The sequence below is a fragment of the Amblyomma maculatum genome, chromosome 1 (assembly GCF_055883805.1).
Source record: "Amblyomma maculatum isolate TAMU_Amacu chromosome 1, ASM5588380v1, whole genome shotgun sequence".
Lineage (NCBI taxonomy): Eukaryota > Metazoa > Arthropoda > Arachnida > Ixodida > Ixodidae > Amblyomma > Amblyomma maculatum.
Window position 1 is genome coordinate 472,925,696 of NC_139344.1, and position 21,829 is coordinate 472,947,524.

Below are 21,829 nucleotides of genomic sequence, written 5' to 3' on the forward strand. Positions count from 1 at the left end.
GTCCGTTTTGGACGTGTGCAGCCTCATAACTATGCCGCCCTATTGCGGAGGCATTTCTTTGGACATGTGTCGGGCGCCAGGTTGCCCAGATGCAGTGGCATGTTCGAATTATTCGTAGTGGAACCAACTCGCATTCGAATTGTTTTTTTTTGTACACAGGCCTCTATGGAGCTTGGACAAACCAAGTGGTGTAGTTTGTTACCTAAAAATTCGAATTAATGAGCTTTCCCTGAAATGATACATTTTTGCACAAACTGCCTGGAGGTGCAATAATTGGGGCCTATCTTGGTCTGATATCATGAGCATTTTATTTTTTATGTACTTCCATGGACTTCAAATTCAGTTCTAGAGCTGGGGAACATGCTTGGAGTCAGCTCTAGGCTGTAGGTATCACAAATTACTTAAAATCCCTTTGTTGAAAAGCATTTGTCAGTTTTCAGGCTCATTTTTTGGACCTGGACCAACAGACTTTTGCACACCAGACAGTTTGCAGACATTAAAACTTTCCTGAACTAATCCTGGTTCAATCTGCATGCTGCCCAAGCTGCTGAGGACAACGGTGGATGGAAACACTGACAAAGAAGTGTCAGCAGGTTCCCGGGCCCTCTGAACAACAAACACACCCTTTCAAGCTTGCATTACTCCACTAACATGTGATGGGGTAATGACACAGTAAAGGTACCAGCCACAACTGCTGGTCACAGTTAGCTTTGTTTTGCTTTGCTTTTTTGTTTTGCAGGCCAATGTTTCGCAGGCAGACATGCTACTTGCACCTTTGTGCCATCTTGAACTGCACCATTCCTACACAGAGAACAGAAAACGTACTGTTTATGCAGTCATGTGTGGCGCTTTAATAATTCCAAGAAAAAAGAAACTGACGAAACACAGCCATGCTGGGGCACATTCCGCTTGAGGCTGAGCTTTGTGCGCTTAAGCAATGACATCATCAATCATACTGCTCGGCATATGAGCCACTGAGGTTGCTCATCATGTGATGAACTGCCGATGAGATCACACAGAAGAGACATCACCTTCCACACACTTCATTCGCTTAAGACTGGAAATGTCCACAGCACACTTGGACAATAAAAAAAAAAAGTAAAGGAAACACAGGAATGATGGGCCTTTAGAGAAACAATTGGAAAAAACCTAGAAGAGCGAGTCCCTCTCTCTGGGCACGTCAGAACCGCTGAGAGAAGGTGGGCGGGCCCGATGGCTGGGTGGTACCGCTGGCAGAAGTGAACGCCAACACCGGCTGCTGGGTGGGTGGCACTCCAGAGGTGAGGCTGCTGTGGGTCTAGATCACAAGAGACAGAGGACGAGTGCGAGCACTGTAAGTGGAACTAAGAGGCTTTCGAAAAAACCAGCCAGTGAGCATTCACAATGTACAGAAAGCTGTCAAACAAAGCCATCACTAGGCTTCTCGATCACCTTGTCCTCGAGCAAGATGTGCAATAGTGGTGCACGTGAAAAACATGAGCTACCTGAAATTGAAAATGAAGCTAGCTTGCAAATGTCACCAAGGAGTTGCAGGATCGAATCCGCAGGCTGCCTTCCACAGAGCCTTGTAGCATACATCAAAGTGCTGTTCTCTGCTACCTGGAAAGTGTGTACAAGCCACGGACTGCTCTGGGATAGTGCAAACATGCTCCGCTTTTACTACACAATGTGACAGCAGTATGACAATATGACTGGCACTTGCTGCTTCCAGCATTTGAGGCAAAAATAACTACTCTAGCATGAATGTTGACACTGATAGTCACAGCCGATCTACCGGAGAACTACCACTACAACATCTACCCAAGAGTTGAAGTGCTCAGAGCCAACCTGGTTCAACAATCTGTCAGTAAAGGCCTCACACATTTAAGATATGTTTTGCGTAACAGCAAACTGGTTGAAAGAAACGAGGATGAAACACTAGGCAAGCTCAACTATCAACCAAGCCTATTATTTAGAAAAGCCACTTTTTATCCTTACAGGAAAACACACAATCAAAGAAATCAAAGGATGACTCAAGCAACATGACATGAGCAAAGATCAAGTGTGCAATTCCTTCATCCGAAAGTGACATGGATGGCCTGCTCATGCAGGTAGGGCCCCTTTGCTCGAGAAGATATGCTTCAATTATTTGTCACTTTGAGATGAGCTTAGATCCTTGCCCACATTTTAATCTGTTCTCATGTCATGTAAAAACATGACATGTTAATATAAAAAATTAACTTTTTTATCCTCAAGTCAGCCCTTCGTTCCTTTGCTAGTGTTTTTTGCGAATGGTTCAAAAGTAGTTCTTTTGGAAAATAAACTTGGCTGGTAATTGGCGGCACCAACCCTGTCTTGTGTGCTCTGCACTACTTTCTTTCCACCACTTTGCTTTTATGCAAAGCATGTTTCAAAACCACCAACTAGCTCAAATTAATAGTCTTGCTAGAATACAACAGTTTGTTGTTACTGCATTAGTGGTTCCATGTCTCTATTATTGAGTGCCTCCATTGTACAGCATCTCCCCAATTTAAATTTTGCAAAACATGCCATTGCAAGTCCAAACTGCTTCCCTCAGTTAAAAGAACGGCAGCATCATACGTAGCTAGAGATACAAAACCAGCATCAGTGGGGTCTCAACTTTCCACGTACCAGCCGATACCAATGACATGGCAGTATTTTCATCCTGCTAGTCACTACTTTAAGCCATGAAGTTATTTCTCATTTCAAGTGGTGCATGTACTGACTACATATAATGATGTACATACTTCATTTTGCAGAACTTGGGCATGCTTGCACCTGGCAAAGCTACCTGGCCAACAGCTGCTTCCGTGTAAACAAGCCGACAGTATAAACAGGACAACTGCCAGTGGTACAAAGTTTGCTAAACAGGAGCCAGGACAAGCCAGCCGCAGTAATAATTCATAATGTGGCATGTGCCCTGATGAAACTGCGACCACAAATCACCAGCAGGTTGCTAGCAGGCAGATGAGGCAGGCATAAAGTAACATAACCCGCAAGAGGAGACATTCGGGCCTTTTTGCGGCCGAGCTCGTCGTTCCACGACTGCATATAAGTTGCCTCTGAGAATTGGCAGCAAGGACAAAAGTGCGAGCCTGATTTAGGCTGGGGTGCCTTGCCGCCTCCGTCAGTGCACACAGAGTAAAAGGCGGCCACAGGGCAGCTATGGTAGTGTCCCCTATTGTCGGTTATGTTACTCTATGGGGGCAGGCTCAATAAACCTCTGTGCACACCCAGAAATGGTCAAAGGACCTGTGTTCCTATTTTTCTAGGTTACTCTAAAAAATCCCTGCTGCTTTTACACAGCACAACAAGCAGGATGCACAAGAGAAGTGCTGAATTCAAATGTGCAAGTCACGAGCGAATACAGGCTGACATGCTGATCCTCAGTACATAACCTTACTTACACTGTTTTCCTCCTCTGTTGGAAAAGACACTGAAAATATGTATCTCCTTGTACTTAATGTCCTTTGCAAAGGACCAACTTCCCATAAAAAGCATACCTCTCAGATGAAATTCAATGCTCCAGCAGCAACTGAAAAGGGCACAGGTGATGCTTAATCTGAAACATGATATAGTCTGTGTGTGCATTCATAGAGGCCTGCAATGGAATCCCAGCTGCCACAACTAGAAATGCCCTCTTCCCTCCTCAAAATGCAGCTGCACTGCTGAGAAGCCAGGGGCTGGCTCCAAGGCTGTGCTAGTGCAGCCATGGGTGCCTTCACCTGAGCAGCAGGACAACTGTCAAAGCACACACCAATGTAGGACCAGCATGCAGGCGACGAAATGAGGACGCATGCCACCATGCAAGAGGAACAGCGAGCCAAGCACATCCACAGCACTGCTCCTTTCACTGGCACTAAATGCACTGCACATGTTGCTCCTGCAGAGGGGGAAGAAACGCAGCTGGGCTAATGCTACTATCACTTTGGAGCCTTGCAGCTTTGCTCTTCAGAAGCTCCCGAGCTAACAGATCTTACCAACGTGCATCTGAGTGCTCAGAACAGCTCGCTTCTGATGGAGTATTGCCTGCAGATGATACCATTCAGCCCAAAGGTTCATTTATCCAGGGCCCACAAAAGTACTTGGCTGTCAAGTTTTGAGTGTGCGGCAATAACTGTATGGCAATAACAAAAAAAGAATATTCGCTGCTTCCCAGTTGCCTCGGTAAGCAGGTGATCATATTTAGCATTCATTATTTAATCATGCAGAAAACTTAAACAGAAAAAAAAATGTAAGCACATTCCTGCGAGTCTGTCAAAGCTTCTAATTTGATGGAGCCGTCCCCATATTACGCACTAGTGGGAGACCACGCAGCAGTTACCATGATGCCCCATTATGTCATCTAGAGGCGCAATTCCTCCATGTTATGACAAACAATAATAACACTTTAAGAAGAAAAAAAGGAGCCAATGTACTGCTAGTGAAACTTAGCAGCATGCACCGTTTCATGTTGGGAGCGTGCCATCCTGCAGAACATGTCAGTTGCGTTCATCACATTCTGAAAACATGGACATGCACAGGCATATACAGCCTTTGCCAAATGGCCACCTATAGCATTCGTGGAGGCTGTGCCCATTAGAGAAGTCGGACTTGAGATCTTCTCAACTTCAAAAGATTTGGAACACTGGTGAGGCGTAACAAGGTGTAGGGCTCAGAAGTAAACCCCAGTCGACAAAAGCTGTACATACATCAGACGAAATGCCACACATTCTACAATATGCTGTGTGCTTGGCTGCGACGCTTCAATGATTAAATTTTGCTATCACAGCAGCAGTAGTGATGCAACTACGCAGGTGTACAAAGATAAGACACTAAATGTTCAAACTGCCGTGTAATGAAACTAATTTCAACTTTTTTTGCTCAGCTCTGTGTATCAGAATCGAACATACCTGAAGCCATGGTGGATATGTCTCGACCATTTGCAAACTGCTGGCCCCTTTCAGTGGGGGCTGACCAGACACCCTGCTTTTATCAAACTGCCTCGATTCCACTGCCAAGTTTATTAATTCCATATTTTTTCTTTTTAAGTGACCTTCTCAGAAAGTAGACCTGGTGAAAAAAAACCGTCAATAGTTTATGCTCTGCTCTAAATAATGTGCTTAAATTAGCTAAAATTGTCACTATGCTGCTGTCCTTTGCTAATGCTTAAAGCCTACACTGAAGCCTAAGGCCTTCAAGACTTTGCGACAACCTGGACTACCGGAATGATCACAAAGTTATGTGCCTGGCATTGGTCATGTGATGACATCTGACCCTCGTGCGGCCAGACACTCATCCATCAAAACCTGTGCATGACAGTATTTACTGTAAAGGAACTTTACAGCACCACCTGAGACAGACATCTTTCAAAAACCTTATTCCTGTAATGCATGCCCTTCTGCACTCTCTTTCTTTTCTGGATAAGATTGGAATCTCCCTCATAGCATGATTATATGAAATATATTACTAACAATGCCAACTTAATTAAAGTCACCTCCGTAGAAACTTTTTTCAGTATCTAGAATTCCTAGAATATACCTCCGCAATAGCTCTTTGTACCTTAATTGATAATACCAAAGCAGTTCAAAAATGATAAGCATGTTTCATTCTTTCTGATTATGTCCATACAGAGAGTGTTTCGTTAATGAAGTCACAAATAGGCCTTCCAAATTTCACAAAATTTATTCTATTAACCCATTACTAAAACGTGAACTTCTTTCTGAACCTACCTACTCGTCAGCACACGTCAATTGCACACATAATGTTCATACCTCATTCTGTCGTACAAAAAAATTTTCTTTAATTATTTCTTGCCAAGAACCACTTGCCCCCTTCCATTGCCTGCATCGAAGATCTTACAGCATCCAATGACGTAATAAGAAATTTCCTTTCTGTATAGCCCATCCACTTTTTCTTTTCCTCGATGTGTTTTCTTTTCGCTTTATTTTTGAAAGACGTGCATTTTTGTTCCTGTCCTCAAGTGCTTTGTTGATTCTGTTTGCTGATCCCATGTACCCACCCCCTCTGCAATGACAAAAGGCTTTTAGGGTATTATACTATATAAGCTTAGTTACGGCTTGAGTACCAAGGTGAGGCATAAAAACTGTGGGCATCATACTAACTGCAAGGCTGTGGCACTTTACGAAGCCACCACCCCAGGGTAAACAGCCTTAAGTCTTAACTGAATGAAATGTGTCGTCCCTGAACAAATATCATGCAGGAGCTGAAGTCGGAGAAATCTATTATACTATTAAGAACTTTCCCGTGCACGGCACCGAGCCAGCAAGTCAGATCGTCACTAAGTACCCGTCACATTACAAGAGCAAAGTGCTCACACAATAAGCTGTCAACGATATCAAATGCTGGTGACAGCACTTCATATTGCTGCATATTGATAAATGTATGTAACAGCCTCCATTTCTACTGAACTAGCTCTGCCCAGTGCATCCTATACAAGCAATAGAAATGGCGTGTGCAGCAGTTTACAGCTTTGTATTTAGTTTTGTTAACAGCGATGCTAGTCAAGCATGTGGTGCTTATTTATATGCACAGTACGGGAAGTTGTAATGCCTGGGTACCCAAAGCGATAGCTAATATCATATTAGTTAAAAACTTCCAAATAGCACTGCAGAAATGCGAAAGCCTGAGCATCGCTGCTGCACATGGTGTAATATCGCACACCTGTGTGGCGCACAGTGGAAATTTCGTTTCCTTAGCACGCGTTCATTGCAGTGCTCCTCCTGCAAGTGTCGGATTGACGGCGTTGCTCGCCATTGACCACCCCTTACGTTGCAATGGAGATGGCAGGAATGCTAGACAAGAAGAACGCATCTTGCGGAATCTCGCGAACAAGTCACACGCACGTGAGATTTTCACCATAAGCCAAGAAAAGCTTTCACTTTTATATTTCAATCTGCTCCATAAATGATTATTTCAAAACCGCAACAGCGACTGTGTGCGTGCATTAAGCTTTTCACAAGTGAAACAAAATCAAGAAAGCAAGCGAAAACTAATCACGAGGGCACTTTACATCTAGCTTCAAACTTGAATGGGTGACACAAACAAAAACCCAGTCGACGACCACAAATGTGAAAGGCAGAATAGGAGGCGAAGGAACCAACAGAAAAACGTTTGGCAGCTTCCTTTGTCACTCTATGTACAACCTGTGTAGATGCTATCGTAAAAATGGCCTGACAAGGCAACCACTGCCCCCGCTGCGCATTGCAGTTTTGATATCCCGCAATCTCAGCACTAGGCGAATCAATCTATATTTTTATTTTGAAATTTCTAGGTGTAATAACTGCATACTCTGTAAGTAATTCTTTTTGCACTGGTATCTGGAACGCACGAGGAATACATTTACCATAATAATCAGCAGTGTGATTTCGTTTATAGTAGCGAACAGATTTTTCAGGCTTGCATGATATTTCAGGCTTGGGGTGCAACAGCTGAAATAGGATTTGTAACAATTTTTGGATCCATATTTGGAACAGCTCACACACATGCGAACAAAAAACTGCACTTTGTAGCACGAATTCAAATTTTGAAGCTGCTAAACAGGGAAGAAACCTTGATTTTGGAAAAAAAAAAGAAACATGAAGAGATGTGAATACCGGGCTGTATGAATGCGGTCCAAAGCAAATCTAGGAAGCCACCTGCGCTTAGTATACTTCTTTTAGGAATTCGACAAGCACGTATTTTTGTAAATAAGCGTTGTGTACTGCAAGGCATGCTATCACACTAAAAAAAAAGACAACCTTTGACAATCTTAATCACCGGATCTTATCTTGCTCGCAAGACTCATACAGCAATATTTTACTGTCTGCGAAATCCACAGCATGTGTCGTGCGAGGGCAACTCTAGAAGAGCCTAATTCAAAGTTGTGACTGCGATCAGTCTGTGCCCAAAAGCGAGCACAATACAAAAGCAAAAAAAAAAAAAAAAAAAAAAGAAAGCTGATTCAAAAGCAAGCACAGAAAAAAGGAAAAAAAGAAACAAAAAACAGCAACCAAAAGGCGAAAGGGCAAATGCCAAAAGCATACAATAAAGTCGTAAGCAAAGAAAAGCGACGAGCGAGCGCTTCTCCTGCCCGTGATTAGCTTTTTCGGGGCTGGCGGTGGTGGCTGCGACTAGACACTTTAAGGGGAGGTGGGCGATGACTCAGAATATATATATTTCATGCACACAACAGACCTTATAGTATTTCGATGTTCCAGCATCTATAAACGTTCTTCGAATCTTGCCAAGCACTGTATCCAATGCAGGGGCAGTAAGCCTTTACTTGATAAACAACTGTTTTGATTAGGCATCCTAACCAATTGACAAGAGAGGTATCAGAATTTTGGCAGCCTTGGGCTCCACTGCAGAGTCATAGAATTCAAAATCTAAGGCTGCTGCACGTTTCCTGACCTGCTAAAGGCAGAAATAAATTTCACATGTACCACCTAAAATTATATTAGCACAAGCACAGAAGCCATAACTGACGACGGGAAAGTGAGTCTATCCTGTCGACAAGGCAGCATAAAAACAACTTTACTGTACATGTCCAACCAAATACCGAAAATTTCCAAGAGCAGCATAAAAATCTAGAGGTACATCCATTAAAACTATACGGCGCTTAAAACACGGTGCTGGAGTATTGCTCCAGAATTACAATTACCACCACAGCCCTTTTCGCAATGCGACGCAGTATCGGAGGTGCCTCGTTACAAACTGCCCTTTTGCATTATGGGGATGCTTCGCTGCACGAACTGTGACTCGTGCGGTGAAGCATTCTCAAAAAGTAATGCTTCAGTGTACTCGAAGAGCAGGCAAGTGGACGAAAAAGAGAAAAATATGAGTACGCATTAGAGCATATTGAAGAAAACAGCACTCGCCGAGGCCACAGAAGAAAAGAAAAACATACAAAACAAACACAAATGTGTTTATGTTTTGTATGTTTACTTGCCAAGGTCCCAGAGGAAAAGAAAACATAGAAAACATATTTTGCATGTTTTTCTTTTCCTCTGTGACTTCAGCGAGCGTTATTTTCTTCAATATGCTGAATTTCCATCGACGGACGAGATTCTGTCGAATCCTCAACTAGGCATTAGAGCGGTGTGGCACTATCTCAAAATAAAACTAAAAGGCCAGTGACACAAGCTGCAGTGTCTGAAACGTCATGACTGACCATATCACAGCCGCAAAAAGTTGTCCTCGAGTATGGCAAACTTTTTGCGACTAGTTGGGGCATTTTGGCGCAGCGCGGCGTAAATGTAACAAATTTCACATTTATGGCGCAGAAATATGCAGCTGTATCAAAATGGCGCAATTTGCGCAGCTAGTTGCACCCCTGCAAACTCAGAGGAACACGTACTACATATATATGTAACCAATATTTTAAACGGGGCAGTTCAAAAGTTGCATTTTCTTAGAATCTAATTTCCTGAATTTGAAGGAAGGTGCCATTTCAAACTAAAATGAATTATTTCAGATGGACTGGCCTGGATTAGTGCGGCAGTTGCCATATGCCACTTGCATTAATGCTAGCTTCCCATTGAGGTGCTCTACGAAAAGCAAAACAGCCTGTGACTGCCTGCAGCAACAGAATAGAGGGGGCCTTCATCGTCCTGGTGCAATTGTCGTTATCTAGGAAAACACATCTAGTGGCATTCTTTACAAGGTAACGTGCAGGGGCTTTATACATTCTGGTGCGCTGGGACGGTGGGTTGACGCCGCTTGCGGCGGGGGCTAGCCAGCCACCGAATTTTTATCTGTTGTAGGCCGTCATTGCACCCGCCACCGCTTCGGTGGTGGACGACGGCTGTTGTTGCGGCGCGCGTTTTTTTCTCCCTTTTCTTTTTCTTTCTTCTCTGTTTACTTTTCTGTCCGCACAAGGCAGCGGAGGTGGCTCAGCAACAGAGCCAGTAGCAGGCCCGTGCATTTTCTTTTCCTTCTTCCTACAGCCACAACATCATACATTCTGGTGTTGGTAACTTGAGGTATGTTGTGGACATCTCAAATTTGACAAAAGGATGACTCCGGCTCAAAACCAAGCCAATTTTATCACTTACAAGCGCAGCATGAGAAATGACAAAATTCCCTGTTTTTAAAGCCAGTTTTTGCAGGAAAGTTTCTATCAAGTCAAAACAATCGGTTGTACTCAATCCCAGGCTTTACAATGCAACTGATAGCAGCTACAATTCTGATGGTAATATGGAGTCTTTACGATACTGAGCCAATATTCAGAGCACTACCCTACAAACACAGTCTATGTCATTATTTCCATTACTTGCTTCACTCAAATGCCACAAGCAGAACAACCGTCAAATACTGAGGCGCCTGAGTGGGCCAGTTGGAAGCTAGGACAAAGCCATGATGTGCGCATTAGGTTCATGCAAATACCTTTATCAAGTTGCATCATTCGAGCAGTAAGTAGGATTGCTCTCACTGCTCCATACAGCTTCTGATACCCCGCTAAACAAAGCTATTAGTAAATGTACGTGAGCTAGGACCCCTGCCAGGAGCAGGGCTATACATCAGGGCAATGGGTGACAAAAGCTGGGTTGCTGCAGCTTCCCATGCTGCGGTCTGGTTGTCACAGAGAAAAAAAAAAGACTGGCAGACAGGACTGTGCATGGTCACGAGAGAAGTGCCTGGGCTGCCACAGTGAGCATGGTCCCTTTGGGAACAACAGCCACTCGGGTACGAATGCAGCAGAATCATACCCCAGGCATGACCATGACAGCTCATGCAAACAACAGTAGGCCACTATGCGGGCGCTACCTGCGCTAGGACGCTATGGGGCTCACTAAGTGGCCCCCTGAATGTGGTTTCAAGAAGCGGGAGATGAATGATGATGATGTTGCCGGGTTGGTCTGCTACAGGACACCAGGAGTGAGGGGGAGGAAGAGTAGGGGTTGGGGGAAAGAGAGGGACAGACAGGGGCAGGGACTCACACTGGGTGGGACTCTTACCTCGGGCTTCTTGAAACCATGATAATTTTTATTGTAACCTTGCATCTGAAGGGGAGGAGAAGAAGAAAAAACAATAAAAGTGGAGCTAGTGAAGAGGTACGGCAGCAATGCCGTACCACTGTGGCATAAACAAACATCACCGCAGGGGGCAGAGGGAAGGGCTGGTAAAGAAAAAAAAAAGGAAGGAGGGAAGGGGGCATGGGAAAGGAAAGAAATAGTACAAACTTTTTAAAGTTCCAGGCACTTAACCAAATGGCTGAGAAGAGGATGCAAGGCATCACCAAAAGGTGTGAATTTAACATCAATATGTTACTTTGAACCTGCCCCATGAACCCAGTGCCAACTTTGGGAAACAATGTGGCAATGCTCTCAGCTTCGTGGCCTGTCTCCTTTACACCAACTCCAAACATCATTCTGTAAGTTCAGTTACTACCTATCACAACCAGCACAGGCTACTTTTTTACACGACAGTCACTGACAAGATTGCGTTAGAAGCTGACCTGCTTAAGTAGATACCTTTCATCCGAGCATCTCAGCGCTATGGCAGCATTAAATGTAAGAATAAGCAAGCAACATACCTTGCACAGTACAGCAAAGGGGAACAATGTGCATGACAGAAGAAAAAAACTAAAAAACTTCAGAACAAACTGCATGAAGTAACCTTGAGCGAAGAACTTAATGTGATCCAAACTGGACGGCATCCAGGACACTGTCAGTGGTTTCCCAATAAAGGTTCACTAGAACGTACCTGAGTGTGAGCATTTCCACATCAATTATGAGAAAGGCAACACAGCCAAGCAGTAACTACAGCACCTGTGAAAGGAGCTGTCCAAGATTCCTCCATACGAAAAAATTTATTGATAGCCTTTTTAAAACATCAGGCAAGTAGGGGTGTGCGAATGGTACAAAACTGGATCAAATATGAACAATATGAGCAACTAAAACACGAACAAAATAGAAATGAAACAGTGAAAAAAAAAAAAAAAAAGAACAAAATTAAAATAAAACATTACACAAATATTTACAACTTTCCTTACTTGCAAGCAAAAGAAGCAGAGCGCTAGTGGCAGCCCCACAGTAAAGCACTGTACTTTATCCTACAGCTGTGAAAAGGTGCAACACCAATGTAGACGGATGATCACAAGTGTTGCTACAGGCATGAGAAAAATTTTGTTTACGACGACACCAGCAAATAAATTGTTAGCCCCACGTCTCAATGGATAAGGGGTCCAAGCTATGAGCCATGGTTTCAAGGGACCAGGCATTGTGGCGGAGATTGGTGGACCTGGCTAAACTGTGCTGCATGAAAATTATGAATGCCGCTAAATGAATAGACCACACTGTGGTGCAACTCCCCTTTTCCACGTGCGCTGAATGAAGCTGCATGCTCTGCTGTTTCTGAAAGAGTTGTCGAAGAACACCGGTACCCACCATATAGTATTTGAAAACTATTCAAAAGCTTGTGAGCCATTCAAGTAGCGTCAATAAATTCATACCAGCAATATTTGATTTCTTAGTTTAATATGTTCGCACACCCCTAAAGTCAAAGCGTATCGCATAAGGCTATGAACCCACTCAGTTCCACTAGCAAGCTTCCTTTCTCCACGAAAATGTATGGAGCTGGTTGCTTTAGGATGGCCCAATACTGTGGCTCTCTCTCCACACAGTTACAGCTTCAGGCACCTCTGGCAATACGAGTGGATACACCACACAAGAGAGAGATACATGTTGACTCCAAAGCCCTGCCTGCAAACAGAACTGAGCAGCATTCAACTTGTCGCAGAACAAACCACTCAAAAGTGACACAGGCCAGAGCACTTCTGGATGGCCACTGGTGGTTTCATCAACAGCTGCTGACAAAACGTGGCAAGTTGAGCAACCCGTGCAAGTGGAAAGTTGGGCACTGCCCAGGTTTTCACTGAGGGCTGCACATGAAGCAATACACAGAATAACAGCTTCTGGGGCAAGTTGGTGCATAATACTCTGAACTGTGGTGCAACGTAGACAAACACCAAGAGAGGAACACAACACAGGCACACACTACCAGCTGTTATACAAAACGAAACCCGAACTTCCTCTTTCACACGCAGGCACAACTTCCTCCTCTACTCCCAAGTACAACACACTCGCACACCTGTTGTTTCATAAGCGCCAGCAGTAAATGTTAGCCCCCTTCAGATCCAAAGTAGCGCCCAAGCAACGAATACAAGACCAAGTCCACCACTCACATCGTCACAACTTCCGCCACATAGACATAAACTAAATAAAGCCACCGCATATACGCAGCTGTCAAAAATCACGGCAATTAAGAATTTTATGCTTTTGAAGGAAAAAGCTAGCACAGCAAAAGCCATAATGAATTGCAGCTGTCCAAATTGGCCAAGGTGATCAGCGATTTTTCTGCGTTTTTTCTGCTCAAACTCATAAACCGAATTTGCCATTTAGATGTACTGGGAGCGAACATGAACGTGATTTGTGGCAGCTGCAGATGTGTGGTGGTTTTTTTAGTTTTTGTCTATGTGGCGGACATTCATCGCTGGCCAGACATATCCGCTTGAGAAAGAAGACGTGTGCGAGTGTGTTGTAATTGCGAGTAGAGGAGGAAGTTGGCCTGGGTGTGAAAGAGGAAGTTCGAGATCCGTTCTGTATTACAGCTGGTAGTGTGCGCCTGTGTTGCGTTCGTCTCTTCGCGTTTGTCTATGACAGTTTGTGGCATGAAGCAATACACATTGTGCTCTACGTAGCTGTGCCCATTTCTGCTTGCACAGGTGCTTAAAGCTGCAAATGTGATGTTTCCCTCAAAAGTAACATGCTCTGTATGTTACCACGCCCTAAGTGCATGTCCCCCCTTTTAATCACTACTGGACATCAGCTTGATGCAAAAGAGAAACACCTCAAGTTCCTGAGGATACTATTGGCTAAAAGTGCAGCTGTGGCCAAAATATTACAGAGCATGCGTTAGAGCTTCAACTCTACTCATGGGCTTTGCGAATAAAATATGGCGAATTCAAAGGGAGTGACATTTGCTTGCGTATATTATACATCCCTTAATTTTAACTCGGCAAAGTGTGAAAACTGTTTTATCACCAAAGCATGCCTCTTACTGTGGCCGCAACTGTATATCCAAAATAAGCTAACCTAACCAGCCCAGCTTCACAGCTGACAACTCTACAGGAGGGCTTCCACAAGGTGTTACTGCCTGAGGAGCAGCTGAGGAGAGGTGGTAATGCTTCAAACTCTGATAATGAACTAGTACTTGGGATTACGTATTACATATTATTAGCAATACCCAACATTATAACACGTCACATATTCACGTGGTGCCCGAATTCTGCGCACTCCTTGGTCAACAAAAGGTTGCTGCCGATGGTCTCGAAATTCCGTATGCGTTCATCTTGTCTGAGTACAGAAAGAATGGGTCAATGCAGAGAAAATTGTGATTCAAAACGCATCCCGTCCCGGCAATAAAATATCACCTGCTGCCAATACAGGGTGGCAACAGTGCAGTGCAACACACCAAAGGGCAGCAACGAGTTTCCAGACCATCGCAAGCTCCCAGAAGGAGACCAAAACCAAGACAGGCAGAGAGCCCCCACCAGAGAACAAAGGGAAGCCAGAGGTGCATGGGCAGCAGGGGGCGCACTTCCAAAGCATGGCCTCACCTGATTGGCTGCAGTGGTGGTGGGTGGTGCCATCCGGACACGCTTAGCACTGGGGCCGTGGTTGTTGTTGTCCTGCGTGCCTCCTTGGTTGTTGGCCGCTGCCGTCTGCAAGGAGAGCAACACAGGCTGCACTTTCCCACCATGGCCACCGTCGGGTGAGTTCCTGAACTGTGCAGCAGCTCAGAAGTATGTGGGACATTGTGAAGTACGAGAGACGCTCTAATTTGCCCTGATGAGGGCCTTTTTCATTTCATCCACAGCTAGGCATAGCAATGCAAAGATGAACGAATCGGCTCACTGCAAAGTAAACGATATCCTGCAACAAGTGCGTCGACTCAGTTGGGACAAACTCCTCTCTATATACAGCATATCCCAACTCTGTTATTATCTGCAATTAAAAGCAAATTCTGGTGGCCATAAAACAAACACGCATATATTTTCAATCTTGAAAGAGAAGCATTACTGCTCTGAGTACTACTATACCACCAGGAATAAATGGATAATACAGTAAAAATTCGTTAATTCAACCGTCATTAATTCGGAAATTCGGATATTGTGAACAAGGAGGGCAGTTCGAGCCAATTTTTGTTACTTCGGACATGAGTAGGCCCACATCGGTTAGTTCAGAGGGAAAGTCAGCGACCGTCCAACAGACCTCTCCAGATCTGAATTGCATGGCACACAACATAGTTTCAGTTTCGCCATTAGGAACATGCAGTGGCCGACGGTGCCACTTCGGACAATGTTTTGCACGTCTGCAGGCTTTAGGTCTGTTCGATTCAGCTGCACTCTTTGCACCAGTTCAGTAAAGTTCTGCGGTGGTGCCGCAAGCGTGCAGCACCAGTTCCAGCAGTTCAGGTGCAGCATCGGCACCAGCTACTTACAAACGAATGGTAAAGTGCAGGCCGGGCCGTCTGCTAGCCTTGGCGTCGCCAACAAGCTGCGTCCGGCTGTGTGCAACATCGCGTCAGCCGACGCCAACGTTCCGGTTAACTTGATGAATTTTTATATAGCACATGACAACGAAGTTTTGACATTATCCAGCCGCGATGCTTTTGGCCCTTGCTTTGTAATAAACGGCACTTGTCAACGAGAACACGATCGAGTTCGCCGAGGTATCGGCTACGCATACTCAAGAAGTAGACACACGCATGCGGTGTGATGCATGCTGATTATATATTTCAATCATGACCATGTGCGCTTCGATCGCCGGCTGCCGCTAAAGGTGCATATATATGCATTTGCACAAGACGATATGCGATGTGATATACTTGAAAATCTTCATGTTTGGGATGATTAGCGCCGTTGATCGAGCGGCATATACACAGGCGATAGAATTCATTCATTCATGAATATGCGATGCATATATGTACAAAAGCCGACTGCACGTGGTCAGCTATCTGTGAATTATATAGCCACTCACATCAACCGGCGCCAACATGCCGAATAAGATCAATTTTCAAACAGCACATATCGCAAGCGTTGACACGAAGCAGCCTCGATCGATGTATGTGTATGCGCGCATCATGCGGCAGCTGGCACGAAGCGCAAACAAACTTCGATCACGATTGAAGCCAGCATGAACTATATAACGCATGCACGTGCTTACTTGGTAGACATGGTTTGAAGTACGCGTCGTCGTTTCTTTGGCAAACACAGGCACCGTTCTCGTTGACGAGTGGAATAAGGGTTGCTTCACTGTTTATCACAACACGCAAGCCATCGTTGCACAAGCTGTCATCTGTTTTCATGCGGCAGCTGCAGCTGCACTCTTTCGGCACTGACCGCTGAGGAGGTGCACAGTTTTGCTGAACTTTTCGTGAACTCGACCTGCGTGACGTCTGCACTTTTTGAAACGAACGGCGTGGTACAGAGGACGCCATCTTGCATCGCTGAAACGAATGGTGAAGTGCAGCACCACATGAACTAGTTCACGTAGTGCAAATGAAACGAACGAACCTTTTCAGTTTTACACCAGAATGGCGTCACACCGTTTTAACGGCTACTCATATTTCTCTCTCTCGTATCCATAGGCTCCCACCACTCTTTCGAGTATGCTGGACCGTGAATATTGAGGATGCTTCAACCCGCAATTTGTACAGCGAAGCATCTTCAAAATGCAACAAAGCTGTTAAGAGGCCGGCCCATTGCTATAGGGTCGCATTGCGAAAATAGCCGCACGAAGGTACTTACAATTTCAGAACGATTCTATGACATCCCCAACAAAGTGTGCAAAACAAGGCACTTAATGAAACCGAGAAATATTGCTTTTGCATAGCTTTCATCTGATCTACAGAAAACCATTTTTTAGGCATTCTGTAGATAAAATTACTGTGATACGAACGGTTTATGACAATTCTTTAGTGAAACTTGATAATTCAATCTTTTAGATAATATTACTATACGCCCCGCACATCATGAAGGTTTTCGCCGCTGTCACAAAATGCAGGCGGGGTTCCCGGCGGTCTTTCTCCTTGGATTTCTATGTAGTCAAAGGTTTTGGCGCACGAAAGATCACCATCGTTCTGTTCACACGCTTCAACTAGCGCCTGGGTTATGTCTAAAATCAAATGTTATGTCATGAGGTGCTTTTACAGCCGTAAAATCTTTCCGAGAACTTATATCTTTAGAAGTTTCCTGGCCAGCCTTTCAAACAGGAGCGAAGACAACAGTGGATTGCCACTGTGCCGAGACAAAAGTGCTACTCACGTCTCGTTGCTTTTGTAATTATTTACTGCATCGCTGTTACATTGCTGCAATGAAATACTAATTGTACCATTGTGTACCACGTCAAGCAGCATATTAGTTCGTTACGACAGCTTTTTTCTTTACTTGTATGCGAAAGACAGTTGCATGCTTCTTGCCACAACAGAAGCTGCATCATGTGCACATAATTTTTGTCAAAGTGAATGCAGCACGGATAGAATCATGTCTCACACAGGGCATTGAACTGTTTCTGCTCTGCCGGCTAGGACAACCTGCTCTGCCGGCTTGGATATGTTAGGACTGGGCTCAGGAATGCCAGGGTCCGTGACTACGCTGGACGGCTGATTACGGTCAACCTGGGGTAGTGGTTTTGCCTGCCGGAGATGATCATGATGGCGCGTCCAACGTTGTCCGTCTGCCAGTTGGAGTTCCGATGAAAACGCTCCCCGAGCTGTGACTACAACCGGTACCCATGCAGGCCCTGGCCGAAAGTTTCTGGCGAATATCCCCAGGCAGTTCTTGAATTCGAGGTTTCGCTCGCTGGTCGCATCTAATCTTCTGCTTGAGCTGTTTTTGCTGTACGGTGGCCCTCAGATCCAGTCAAAGCAGGTCCATTGCAGTCTTCATTTTTCTTCCGAGCAGTTGCTCTGTGGGACTGCATCCCGTGACTTCATGTGGAATCGATAAGTCAGCAAGAAGCGTGCAATTTGTACCTCAAGATCCCCAGGACCAGCCTTCTGCAACTTCCACTTTACGGTCTGAACGGCACGTTCTGCAGCGCCATTAGACGCTGGATAGTACGGCGGTACCAGCATCTGTCTCACCCCACTCTTCTTCAGGAATGTTGCATACATGTCACTAATAAACACTGGCCCATTGTCGGACACCACAATGTTGAGTAACCCCTGGTTCACGAACATGACTCTCAAGCACGTAATGGTGGCTCCCGCAGATGGCGAGGAAACTGGGAACACCTCAATCCATTTAGAATATGCATCCACTGCAATAAAAAAATAAGTGTTCTAAAATGAGCATAGTACACATGAAGTCTTGACCAGGGTCTGACTGGAAACGGCCAGGGCATGACGGGCATTGGCCGTGACGCTTGCTGCTGCTCCTGGCACATGGGGTACCCGTGGACGACAGCAACGATATTTTCATTATGTGGCTCTCCGTGCTAAAGCTTTCATTTTGGATATCCCTGCATGGCCCTCATGAAGCAGCCTCAATACGTCACCCTGGAGTGATGCAGGAATCAATACACGGTTGCCCCAGAGCACACAGTTCCCTTCCCTTGCACACTCCTCTCAGAGAACCGTGTTTCATAGGGTTTCCCCTCAGGTCCCATGTCCAGCTGGCGGCCAGTCCACAAGGCTTCCCTCACTCGTGAAACCCCTGGATCCCGGCCAGAGGAGTCAGCAACAGCAGCTGAAGACAGCACTCGTGCGTATACTCCTGCCAACATGAAAACGTGTGCCGGGAAGTCCACGGGAAACTCTGTTGTGGGAAGTGGCAGACGACACAGTCCATCTGCATGTGCTATGCGGCTACCAGACCTGTAGCTTAGTGTATATCGGTACACAGAAAACAGCACGGCCCATCACAGCACCCTGGGGGAGCAGGACTTGGGGACAGGTCTGTCTGCTGCGAGCAAACCTAGTAGTGGCTTGTGGTCAGTGACTGCTTCGAATGGTCGACCCCACAAATATTGTCACAATTTTGTGACCCCAAACATGAGCACTAGCGCTTGCTTGTCCAACTGGCTGTAGTTCCTTTCTGCAGCCACCAGACTTCGAGATGCAAAAGCAATGGTACACTCCTCCCCCGCCGTCGCGTGCTGTGCCAAGACAGCCCCCAGCCCGCAAGGTGAGGCATCTGTGATCAGCACAGTTGGTCTTGCAGGGTCAAAATGTGCTAAAACTCTAGCGGATGTGAGCAGCTCTTTGCTTTTCCAAAAAGCTTGCTCCTCCTCACAAGTCCAGCACCACCGGGCCCCTGCCCCCAGCAAGCGGTTCAGGGGGTGCAACACACTAGACAGGTTTGGAATGAACCGTCTATAAAAGTTGATCAGGCCCATGTAGCTCTGCAGCTCTTTCACATTCCGAGGCACTGGTGCTGCCAGCATGGCTTCAGTCTTGGTTGGGTTCGGTTGAAGACCAGCTCCACTGATGACATGCCCCAGATACTCCACCCTTCGTACCATGAACTCGCATTCAGAAAGCTTCAGCAGCAGCCCGGCTCTCCTCAGTTGCTCCAACACTCGGCACACATTAGCCCAATGGTCGCTGTCGTTGGCACCGGTCACCAGTATATCGTCAAAGTATACCGTGACATGGCCAAGATTGTGCAGAAGGTTCTCCATCTCACATTGAAATAAAGCCGGTGCTGATGACACTCCGAACTGAAGTCAGGTGAACTAGTACAAGCCCTTCGGGGTATTGATGGTTACAAATTTCTGAGAGTCTTCGTGCAGCTTAACCTGCTGGTACGCATTCCCCAGGTCGAGCTTTGTAAACTCAGCGCCCCCCGTTAGCCCTGCAAACAGCTCCTCGATGCGAGGGATTGGGTACGACTCAAGCACCGTCACGGGGTTGACTGTAATCTTGAAGTCGCCGCACAGGCGAACCCGGCCATCCCACTTAACTATGGGAACAATGGATGCGGCCCATTCGGATGTCTTCATAGGCTGGATGATTCCCTCACACTCCATCCTCTGCAACTCTTCAACAAACTCTGTCTTGTAGCGCAAACGAGACGACCCGCGGCTTGAAAAATCTAGGCTTGGCTCCCTCTTGCACGGTAATTTGGGCGACCACGCCTTCCAGGGTGCCCAGTCCCTTCAAAAATACTTCATGGAATTGACTCACCACTTCTTCCACGGATGTCACCGCGTTGACTGTTTCTGGCTTGCTGATTCCGAGCTGAAATTCCTTCATCCAACTTCTTCAGAACAGCGTTGGGCCATTCACGACGAACAAAGGCAGTACGCATTCGCTCTCACCGAGCTTCACAGTTGCCATGAACTTGCCTACCACCGGCTTCGTTTGGCCGAAAAATCCTCGGAGCTGAACTTCCGATGTCTCCAGTATTACTGAGAGAAACAGCTGCGTAAACTTTCTCTCGCTGATAGTTGACACACTAGCGCCGGTATCAAGCTTCCTGTCCAAAGTCACCCCATTGATGGAAACTTCAACACGCATTGGCTCTGGCTCAGCCGCTTGCAGCATCCATAGGTTGTACGCTCCCTCCTTCTCCGGCTTGTACTCCATCGCCGCCAACTCGTCGTCCAGGTTGTGGACAGGTTTTGCTCCATTCCCGAACCTTGTTTTTGCAGCCTGTGATGTGCTTGACTGGCATACTCTGGCCAGATGAACTCTCTGCTCACACTTGAACCAAACGGTGCTCACGTGACGACATTGGGGTGCCCGATGATTCCCCCCACAGCGGAAACAAGACCCACTTGCCTGGTGCTTGCTTTTCACAACATTCGCAGACTCCTCGGACTGTACTGGCGTTGCTTGGGGTAGGTGAGTGCATAATGCACGGGAATCCCTCCGTGCAGCCTCAATGGCAATTACGGTATTCTTGGCGGTATCAAAATCCAAATCTGCCGTTTCCAGCAGCCGAGTCTGCATTGCGACATCATTGATTCCGCTCACGATTTGGTCCCACAGCATCCGCTCACGAAATGATGCAAACTTGCAGTCATCGGCAAGCTTCCTTAGTGATGCGATGAAGTCGCTAACTGATTCTGCGTCCCGCCGGTGCCGAGAAAAAAACTTGAAACTGGCCACAACCTCAGATATCTTCGGCGAGTAGTGCTTGTTCAGAGCATCGAAAATTGCAGCCAAGGTGGTGTCGGCAGGCTCCGCAGCAGCGAGTACGTTTTTGATCCACAACACGTCAGAAACACAGCAGTCTTCTTCCTCTCAGTGATGTTGTTCGCTGGAAGTACAGTTCCACCCATTCACAATACTCGGTACAGTCCGATGTACCTGCGTCAAACGGTTCCAGCTTCCCGACAGCAAACAAAGCCGATCCACGGGGGCGGATAACGTGGACATGACCGTGGTTTATCTAGTTTATTGCTCGTTGCCAGTTGTGATAAGCTGGGCTGGGAACATTTCCCGGATTAGAGTGAAGAGCAACACGCCAGTGGGGGGCATAGGCGCACTGACTGACCCAGTCATGTGCGCCTTTTTATTTACCAACGCAGACTGGCGTGGTGGCACCCCTCAGTGAACAAAACGTCACAGACACAATCTCCCCAGTACTACACACAGCTTGCTTAGAAGAAGTATTCAGTGACTTAGAATGAGAGCAGTTAGGGATAAGAGTAGATGGAGAATACCTAAGTAATCTGCAATCTGCTGATGATATTGCCTTGCTAGAAACTGAGGGGATGAATTGCAAAGAATGATTGATGACTTAGACAGGAAAAGTAAAAAAGTAGGCTTGAAAATCAATATGCAGAAGACTAAGGTAATGTTCAATAGTCTAGGGAAGGAACAGCAGTTTACGTTA

General features: G+C 45.9%; 1 protein-coding gene across 4 annotated transcripts in view; it reads right to left on the minus strand.

Annotated features, from left to right (window-relative positions):
• Positions 1-822: 822 nt before the first annotated feature.
• Cdk8 (cyclin-dependent kinase 8) overlaps positions 823-21,829 on the minus strand; it is a 136,361-nt gene continuing 115,354 nt past the window's right edge. For 2 of the 4 annotated variants that reach the window (XM_084605677.1, XM_084605670.1), the window contains 3 exons: positions 14,600-14,704; positions 10,938-10,982; positions 823-1,297 (listed from right to left, as the gene is read on the minus strand). In XM_084605677.1, the coding sequence (XP_084461803.1) occupies positions 1,181-1,297; positions 10,938-10,982; positions 14,600-14,704 (267 nt within the window). In that variant the 3' untranslated portion in view covers positions 823-1,180. Of the gene's footprint in view, positions 1,298-3,844; positions 3,884-10,937; positions 10,983-14,599; positions 14,705-21,829 lie in introns of those variants that run through there. The other 2 variants (XM_084605692.1, XM_084605685.1) reach the window with 2 other exon arrangements.